General features: G+C 33.9%; 2 protein-coding genes across 3 annotated transcripts; one reads left to right on the forward strand and one right to left on the reverse strand.

Moving 5' to 3' along the window:
- Positions 1–1,866: 1,866 nt before the first annotated feature.
- Positions 1,867–2,678, forward strand: LOC114378333 (auxin-responsive protein SAUR50-like). Its single transcript, XM_028336904.1, has one exon. It carries the CDS (start codon positions 2,035–2,037, stop codon positions 2,443–2,445), a length of 411 nt encoding a protein of 136 aa, XP_028192705.1. The 5' UTR covers positions 1,867–2,034; the 3' UTR covers positions 2,446–2,678.
- Positions 2,679–5,219: 2,541 nt separating this feature from the next.
- LOC114379524 (ABC transporter F family member 1-like) lies at positions 5,220–9,144 on the reverse strand. 2 transcript variants are annotated; one of them, XM_028338201.1, is made up of 6 exons: positions 9,009–9,144; positions 8,622–8,847; positions 7,831–7,904; positions 7,506–7,716; positions 7,187–7,421; positions 5,220–6,568 (listed from the first exon to the last, which is right to left on the reverse strand). In XM_028338201.1, exons 2-6 carry the CDS (start codon positions 8,829–8,831, stop codon positions 5,511–5,513), a joined length of 1,788 nt encoding a protein of 595 aa, XP_028194002.1. In that variant the 5' UTR covers positions 8,832–8,847; positions 9,009–9,144; the 3' UTR covers positions 5,220–5,510. The 2 variants fall into 2 exon arrangements, with proteins under 2 accessions (XP_028194002.1, XP_028194004.1); XM_028338203.1 differs by having other exon boundaries at positions 8,963–9,126.
- Between the last annotated feature and the right edge of the window lie 841 nt (positions 9,145–9,985).

The raw sequence follows: 9,985 nt of genomic DNA on the forward strand, positions 1-9,985 counted from the left end.
AATTATGAACAGAACCATGATCAGGAAGAAGGTGAGTCAAAATCGGCTAGATGAAGAGAATCAAGCTACTGAGAGGAATGATACACGTGCCCAACATGAACAGATCATAGATAGCAGCGTTATTAAAAGACAAATATTATGTCATAAGTGTCCTTCAATTTGGACAAATTGGCAAGGTGAAAAAATGATAAAAGATACAGTCAAAATTTATTATTATGTGAACACAAATTAAATAAAGAAAGTAAGAAACCATTTTGTTGGTTGCTTAAGTTAAGTAATAAGTTACGAAAAAATAAACTCTTAAAAACTATACAACAGAATCAGCTAGTTTAATTAATTAACTTTTTGCTGCTGTAAAAAAAATAAAGAACTAACTTTTTAAGATTATACCAACCCTTAACATACACAAGTGTATATTATGTGAAGACCATTAATAGTAATTAAATACCAATTAATAATTAATCTACCACTTAATATAACAAATAATTATTTACACGGCGATTATTAATATATAATATTAAAATATATGCATAGAATGATCTATATAAATCATTTTCGTCTGAGGAAGCTATATATGATGGTATACAAGAATAGGGTTTGATTGAGAAAATATTTTTTTTCTAGTTTATCTTTTTAAAATTATAAAATAAAATTATTTATAAAGATGATGTAAACATATTTAAATTGACCCAAATTATATTTAACAAAATAATGTTCGAATTGAATTTTGTTACAAGGGAATCACCAATACCTATTTTTTGTCATCAAAATTGATGATTTTTAATAAATTTTAATCAATCACATTAAGTAGAGTATCATTGTAGGCATTTCTCATGTAAAAATATTTACATTATGGGTATGTCCAAATTAAACTCCTTAAAATAAATAAGTGTTTTTTTTATTAAAATTATACATGATGACTTATTTAACAAATTTGTTTGACCTAAGTTGAACTTAATATTAGATTATTGACGTCTACTGCAACAGTCTAGTCTATTTTCTTATCTGATTGTGTAGTGAAAGGTTTTGCTTTTAACGGTGATGATAAGGTTGTCATCGAAAAAGACCTAGTGAATGTCATCGTCGTTACTAAAAGAAGGCGTAATCAGAGAAGTAGCATTTTGCACTTTTTCTATTTTGTCTCCATTTTTTATTTCAAATTTTTATAATTTTATTTCAAAAATATATACATATACGTCAACTTAAACGTCCAATCGGAACTCATCTAATTTTGTTATTTCCCTAAAACTACCCGAATTCAACTTAGGGAGACCCTTGTGTGATTATATAAGAGACCTTATATTTGCAAAGTGCTTTTCTCGAATTTAGCAATTTTGTCAAAGAAACAATATTCACAATTTCTTATACAAAAGTTTAAAAATAGAATCGCATATTTTCATAAAGCGTAAATGCTATAATCAGCACCGGACACAATGTTTAAAAAAAGTAATTAAAAGTAAAAAATATTTTAGTGAAATGTGAAAAAAATACGTTAAATTATTATTTGTAAATATGTTCTCATATGATTTTTAATAAATAAAATTTAATTTCTTAACCAAATATCTTAGTAAGACACTTTTTATAATTGTTAAGAAAAAAGAAAAAAACTAACCCATAGTGTGTAGAAATGGAAAGAAGGGTTACCAATATTACCAAAGAGAGTAATGGAATGGAATGGAATGGAATTATATGGGATAATAATTAGCTAGGGAATTGGAATCCGACACGACCAGCGAAAAGGGACGTTGCATGGTATGAAAAGTCGTATAACACTGCACCCACATGCCATGTCTCTTCTTCCCCAATTTAACACTCCAACAATAATCTCTATCTACATTTCTACACCTTTTTTTTTTTTTCCAATCTTCATCTTAAGCTGCTACCATCCAAATAATCTTATCTACACTCACCCTTTGGCTACACCTATATATAATTATCATAACTGCCTCAAACACTCAAACAACCATCACCAAACACAACACACACTTTCATTGTTATTATTACATTATCAAACAACAAACACTACTTGTCATTATGGCCAACTTCAGTAGTGTCAGAAACAGCAGCAAAAAGAAGAGCGTAGTAGGTGGCATTGTGAAGTTCAAATTCGTGGTTGAGAAGCTCCAAAAGAGACTGATCTTGCTAGGGAGAAACAAAGAAGGGTGTGATTCTTCAAACTCAAGCTATGTGCCAGAGGACGTGAAGGAAGGACACTTCGCAGTGATTGCAGAGGGTGGTGGAGAGGAACAAAAGAGGTTCGTGCTGCCACTAAGCTGTTTAACAAACCCAACGTTTTTGAAGCTATTGGAGCAAGCAGAAGAAGAGTACGGCTTTGATCATGAGGGTGCAGTAACCATTCCTTGCAGGCCTTGTGAACTTGAGAGGATACTACTTGCTCACCAATGGCATCAAGAGGGAACTTGTAGAAAATCCTTGGTATTTTAATAACTATTAATAATAATGTAGTCTACTGGAATTTTTACATAATTAACTTTCGTTCCTGCACACACCTTTAGTCAAATTGATTTTTGACTGTCTAATTGATTCTTCCACCAAGAGCTAATAAAAAGTTCCAGCTTTGAGATTCCTCTCATAATACATGTTTTTCATCATTTTTGGGGGGGTTGACTTAGTTTTAAGGAGTTTACTTACTGGTATCTTATTGCTGGTTTATTTCATTCACGATTCACTATAAGAATATTCCACTACTAATAATAATTACTAGTCATTTAGTTTGTCTTCATTGATATTATCTTTATCATCAGATATAAACATGGTAGGAACTAGGTACGTATGTGTGTATACTAATTAATATGGTGCACGGATATTGTATATGAATTTTCTATATATATTAGTATAATGCATCGTTTTATTGACGCAGGCTTATAATATTTATAGTACGTAATTATTTTATTTTTGTTAAACAAAATTTATACCAACATTAAGACAAGGATCTAAGAACTGTGTATATATGTTTGGAAAAGGTACAATCCTCTCTCCAACATAAGTGGACATTGTACTCAACGATACAGTGTGTTTGTTTCTCCCTATTCACACTTTCTTGAGCACCTAAACGTGATTTAGTGGCATTCAACGAATTTTTAAACGAAAAAACAAACAAACCAGCACTAGTTATAGTCTTCTATATTAATTTCCTCCTTCAAAAAGAGTGAACACCCATTTTAGATGCTTAATCGCAACCAGTGTATTAATTAATCCCCTTTCCACGGCCAAATAAACACCAACGTCAGCATGTTTGCATATTTTTACACAATTAAATTCACAAACATTTCATTTTTTATCTCATGTAAAAATATTATTCTTGTTACATGATTCCAACGATGATTATACTCTCTTGTTTTTAGTTTGGGATGAACACTAGGTAAATTTCGATCATAAACAATAATATGTTTAGTTTTTTTGAAAAGGAATAATAATATGTTTAGTAAAACAATAATTAAAATTTTCAAACAAGATTTTTTATCTCAAATTTGTACTAAATTATAAACAAAGCCTGTTAAGAAAATTTCAAACTGCTCCTTTTTTTTCATAAAATGTCTTCAACTTGTCTCCTTTATCCCACCAGCTAAGATGCACTTTTTGGCCCCTCTATCCCCACCCAGATAAAAGGTGTTATGATAATTAGGGGCATCCTTACTTATAATGAAATTATGGCTGCAACCAATGATTCTACTGCTTGTCGACTGACTTTAATGCCATGAAAATTTCTTGGCATTTAAATTCATGCATAAAGTTGCGATTTGGGAATGCCCCTATGATACCAGCTGTTGATGTACAATGAAATGAATAATGCAGATATACACTCACATACTCACTAATACTCAAGTTTGTGCAAGCAGAACACTCACTAGTACTCAATTTCGGGCCAGGCATGAAAAATAATTATCATGAGTGATGATAACATTCATGTTTTTTAAACACCTAGCAAACATTTTATCTCTTTTAGTATCAAATTATAATATTTATACTTTTTTTTTACTTTTATCTCTCTCTTATTAGGTGTCACTTGACATATTGAGTATTTATGTATAATTTTTCTTTAAATGAAGACATTTATGCCTATTTCGTCTCTTGTACATATTTAATTGCGTTTAAAAAATTAGTTTATGAATTTATTATAAATCCTTTTTTTACTAATTAGTCACCGGTGAATAGTAGAAACATGGCACTTTCGCAACATATAAGAATTAATCATTGAGACATCAGAAGCAAACATCAAGTAACTGTATGATATAGGTACCCAAAAAAAAAAAGTAACTGCATGATGTGGACGTTGATACAAGAACCTGGTGATGTTATCAAAGGGGTGCAGCTCCGAATGAATCAGATACTTACAGCCTTACACGGTCAACTGCTTGCTTTGTGTTTTCTGTACCCTTGCTAGCAAAATCATGAAAAAATTATTATATAATATGGGATTATAACATAATGTATTCCTAATTAATCTCTATTATAAGTAATCAAATTTTATTCAAAAAAAATGTCAATTAAAAATCTCAATTACGTGAAGATTGATCGAAGATTATAGATATAGTATTACCGTACCAAGTAATAATTTCTCAAAACCATAAGAATACGGATTCTGAGGATAAAGTGAAGTTGGCTTTGAAGATACTCAAGAAGAATGGTTATGGTAGACAACATGAAGAGGTCAACACAGCTCTCAGCTAGTTTTTATAATGATGATCTACTTTTCTAAGTCGAAAATATGTTTTGCGGGAGCACGAGTCTAATCATATTTGACTAAGATTATGTTAAGTCATATCATAAAGTTACGAACTATTTTTGGGCTTGTCATAATTCATGAATGGGAAAGCAATATTTGATAGATAGCATCAGGGGATGGGATACTATAGTATAGAGTGAGGGGTGTTTCAAGTTTGTAATTTTGTGGAGACAGTGGTGTATGGGACGTTTAGTCTAATCAGGTATGCTTCAGTATTTTGAGTACATCTTGTACTCAAATATACTACGTTATAGTTAAAAAAATCTTCAGTATTTTCAGTATTTTTTTCATCAGAAGAATTAACTATTATCATCAACCTAACTGAAGTATTTTGATCAGATGAAGTAACGAGTATAATCAAACCCGATCTAGTCTGATTTGCGTATACCTCTAAAATAGCTGGGCCTTAATAATTTTCTCGGGAAAGATGAAGGGAACTTGCGAAGGATAAAAAATTACTAGGAGGAAGAGAGGCAGAGGAAACTAGTGCAGTAAATATAATACTCTAGGTACAACATATCATTCACATACAGATAGGTATTACATCTAAGGTCCCCTGTTATTTATCATGCTGATCGGCAACTAAAGGATAAAAATACAAATTACTGCAATCTAACGGGGGAGGACATGATTTCCAAAGCGATTACTCTGCAGAGCCATTTAAATAAAAAAAATCACCATGGAGAAATCCAACTCAAGCAGCAGTACGTAACGTAGTCCTTAGATGGTGATATGCTGGAGTGTCCCAGTCCCACTATCTTCTTCAGTCAGATAAACCCGCCTTTGACCTTAGGTGCTCCTTGAAATCCATAATGTCACCTTCCCATCTGGTCACAGCTTGATCAGCACACACCCATATCTCATGGGCAACCTGATTTATGAGCCTAAAATCATGGCTAACAAGCACCATGCCACCATCCCATTCATTCAATGCCTCAGCCAATGAGTCAATTGTTTCTATATCCAAATGGTTCGTTGGCTCATCCAAAAGTAGCAGGTGAGGCTGTCTATAAGCTAACCATGCGAATATCACACGGCTCCTCTGCCCATCGGATAAATTCTTCATAGGCATGACCTGCGCTTTGCCAGACAGTCCAAATTTCCCAATGGCTGCTCTCATCCTCTCCTCCTCGTTTCCAGGGTATTCTTTTATCATATACTGGAGGGCAGACATTTCCAAGTCTAGCTTCTCAGCCAAGTGCTGGTGAAATTGTGCAATCCGAAGGTGATTGTGGCGTCGAACCATGCCATCTAGAGGTTCCAAATCACCAGTCATTAGCTTCAGTAACGTACTCTTCCCAGCTCCATTGGGTCCAACCAGAGCAATCCTAGAGTCTAAATCAACCCCAAAGTCAAGGTTCTTGTAGATCAGATTATCAGGAGTGTACCCAAATGTCACCTCAACAAACTGGAGGACAGGCGGGGGAAGTTTTCCCACATCAACAAAGCGGAATACCAAAACTTTGTCTCTTACCACCTTCTCTGCAAGTCCACCCCGCTCCATTTTTGCAAGAGTTTTCTCTTTACTCTGAGCTTGGCGGGCTAGTTTTGCTGATCCATGACCAAATCGGGCAATGTATTCCTTCATCGAGGCAATTTGCTCCTGCTCCCATTTGTACTGCTTCATCTGGTTCTCTTCCAGTTCAGCACGTGTCTGAACATATTGATCATAATTACCAGTGAAGAGTTTCAGCTTCTTGTTTTGCATGTGGATGATATTTGTGCAGACACCATTAAGGAAATCCTGTGAGTGTGAAACCACAACCAGAATACGTTCAAACTTCTTCAGATTCTCTTCGAGCCACACACAAGCTTCCAAATCTGCAAATATATTTTTCAAAAACTATGAATAAATTCCAGGACCGAAGGTGAAACACACTGACATATGTAACATCTCACGGTCGCAGATATCATATAGACACACAAAAAAGATCAAATTTAATTTGAAAGTATAAAAGTAACATCAATGACAGCTTTAGTTCAGATTGCATCAGTTGCATTAGCAGAAATGCAACCACCATAAAATGAAATGATAATGCAGAGACGGGATGCAGGGTGGACAATTTCTCAACAAGATATAATAAGAAAGATCAATTAACATTTACAAGAATGAAACGATTGGATCTGGCATTCACAAATCAACCATGTTGATGTACAGCAGCTGGGAATATATTATTGTATCTCGAAGCAACCCTTCCATGGCAATCCTTTAATCCTTTTTCTAAAGCAGACACCAAAGAGAAGTTGCTCTAAAAACTATATGCAGAGGCCTACCCACCTACTGGGTAAACTAAAAGGATTCAACAAGTTCATGGCTAATATTTGATAGACATAATTTATATCATAGATAAAGAATCTACAGGACCTTCCATTTAAAATCACAACAAGTGAGACAGCAGAAAAAATCATCACATCAGCCACGTGAAAATCAATGCATACCAAGGTGATTGGTTGGTTCATCAAGTAAAAGGATGGTAGGGTTCATAAATAGAGCACGTGCTAAAGCAATCCTCATTCTCCAACCACCAGAGAAATCGCGTGTCTTCTTTGCTTGCATCTGCTTGTTGAAACCAAGACCAAATAAAATTTCAGCAGCACGCTTTTCTGCAGTTGATGCATCAATGGCTTCCAATCGTTCATAAATACGTTCAAGAGCTTCCCCACCCCCATCATCCTGGACCAAAAACCAATCAAGTGAGCCAATGATCCAAAAACATAAGAGTGAGAAAAAAGCAGATTCTATGTTACTTAAACACACCTGCGCTGCCAAAGCTTCAGCTTCTTTCTCCAATCTCAACCTTTCCTCATCACAGCTTATGACAGCCTCCAATGCAGACATGTCAGAGGCTTCAATTTCCCTGGTAAGGTGATAAATATCCATGTGGTCTGGAATAGGTAGCTCTCGACAACCTATAGCCGTAAGCAGGGTAGACTTCCCACAACCATTTAATCCAAGCAAGCCATAACGTCTGAAAGGAATTTAAAGTAACTAAGCAAGCATAATCACCAAAAGAATAGTACAATTATAAACTTGAGCATCCTAACCAGAAGCAGAACAAAATTGTAATGTAAGGATGACAAACCTTCCATAATTTAGCTCCAATTCGGAATCAACTATCAAATCATGTCCATGAAAAGTAACTGACAGAGATTCTATCTGTAATGACGGCATAAACAAACAAGTCAATACAACACTGATCACTGTAAGCAATTAGCTACAATTAATAAGGCAGAAATATCCTTTTCATTGCATAATATTACAACATCAACCTTCATCCAACGAATTCGCAATTGGTTGCTATTTGGTTACATTCATGAAGGAGAACCAAGTTTGTGAGGTTGGCAACATGGTAGAATGCCAATGCTACAGACTCAACTGCTTGGCTATGCTCCCATGTAAGCAACAATAAGCTAGAAGCAAGACTTGCTATACTTGAAATGTCTTTTTATAGAACTTATAGATTATTCTTCTAGTTTCCTATTTCCGGGGGGACAATGCACTATATGCAGACAAAAGTAAGCCGGAATATTTTCAATTGAAAAATCAAGGCAAATTTTAATAGGCCAAACAAAAGGGAAAAATCTTTGCAATAAACTTTTAGCTAGACCCTTAAAAAAAGAAATAATGTTAAATCTAAGTTCAAATAACAGCATAATTTTAGACACATATTATCACTACATTAGATGGAGCCAAATTCAGGGGAATCAAGGCACCTATACAAGTAAGCGCTTTAGGCGCGTGTACTTGTTTTCTTTAATATTAAGACAGGAAACAGATTATTCAAATCTTTGGAAACCAGTTTCTTTGTTCCAGCTCAACCTTCTTCAACATTCTACATCAGCTGAGCTGTAATAAGAGTAACATGGTTCTCACCCTAATATCCCTGGAAAGAGGATGCGAGCAGAGGACACCGGTGCAGGTTCGATCGGATATCTGAATTTCCCCAATTCCGTTGGCAAGCTTGTCGGCGGCCTTCTCCGACGACGTCGTTTTCGACGAAGCAGCTGCTGCTTTGCCTCCTCTCTTGGCCGCTGCCGCCGCCTTCTTCTGCGCAGCCTTCTTCTTGCTCGCGTCAGACACCATCTTCAATCTCTAATCTCTGAATAGCAACAAGCAACTACCAATTTAGAAATTGAAAAAGGGAAAAAAAAAAAAGTAGACATAATTAAATTCAACGGGGAAAAGGGAAAAATCAGAGGAATGAAGATGCAAACATTGGATAGGAAAACAAGAGATCTAGAGTTCTATGTCTGGTGCTACCGTGAGAGTAAAATCCCGAGCAAGAGAGGGCTTAGGGTTCTTCAGGCTTCGGTTGGAGTGGGAAGAAGGTGAGGTTTCGAATATATAGAAGTGTCGGCTTCCACGGACCACGTGTCCCGGAGGGAGTTACCTAAAGTTTAGAATGTTGCAGATAAAACGTTCCACGAGTATATTCTAGCTTAAATAAGTTTTTTATTCATTCAATTTAATTCTTTATTTAATTTGAATTTTTCACTTTTTAAATTGATTTAATTTTATTTTTTAAGTTTAAATCATAAAAATGATAATTTAAAATTATCATCACAAAATACATATTTTTAAAAAAATAAATCAGTTTAAAAATTAATAAATCAAATTAAATAGAAAAAACTAAAAGATTAAATTCAATTAGTTTAAAGATTAGAGAATCAAATTGAATAAAAAATTAAAAAAAATCAAATTAATCTTAAATTGTATGTAGGGGTTTTAGGATTACAATTAGAAAAAAAATTGTAGTTTTGATCATTGTTTTTTTATTTTTGATATTCAATTTTGATAATTGTTTAATTGTCTTAAATTGTATGTAGGGATTTTAGGATTACAATTAGGAAAAATTTTGTAATATGTGAATATTCCGAAGAGATATCAAGTTGAGTTGCTTACACTAAAATTTATTATCTTTATAACTTATAATAACATAAATTCTATTTGATTTATAAATTGATATAAATTGAATGCAAGATTATTGAGAAGATGTATCATGTATCATATATCAAGACTAACATGGTGGAAGGGATTCAATAAAAAAAAAAAAAATTGATGGAGTAGATAGGTGTGACTTTTCTTCCCTTGAAAAAGTAAATTTCAAACAGCCTATCTTAACTTTTTTTTTTTTTTTGAAATTTTTTAAAAACCCTATAACCCTATCTTAATTCTTCATAAACTTATGAATAGAAGTGACTTGAAGAGACTGTTACAATTACGGTAAGGAATAGGAA

The sequence above is a fragment of the Glycine soja genome, chromosome 12 (genome assembly GCF_004193775.1).
Source record: "Glycine soja cultivar W05 chromosome 12, ASM419377v2, whole genome shotgun sequence".
Taxonomy (NCBI): Eukaryota; Viridiplantae; Streptophyta; class Magnoliopsida; order Fabales; family Fabaceae; genus Glycine; species Glycine soja.

Excerpts from the sequence above, each read along its gene's own strand:
- LOC114378333 (XM_028336904.1), top strand. The coding sequence starts at position 2,035 with ATGGCCAACTTCAGTAGTGTCAGAAACAGCAGCAAAAAGAAGAGCGTA.
- LOC114379524 (XM_028338201.1), bottom strand. The coding sequence starts at position 8,831 with ATGGTGTCTGACGCGAGCAAGAAGAAGGCTGCGCAGAAGAAGGCGGCG. Across the intron at positions 7,717-7,830 it reads TTGGAGCTAAATTATGGAAG|ACGTTATGGCTTGCTTGGAT; the intron begins GTTTGTCATCCT and ends AATTCCTTTCAG. Across the intron at positions 6,569-7,186 it reads TGAACCAACCAATCACCTTG|ATTTGGAAGCTTGTGTGTGG; the intron begins GTATGCATTGAT and ends ATATATTTGCAG.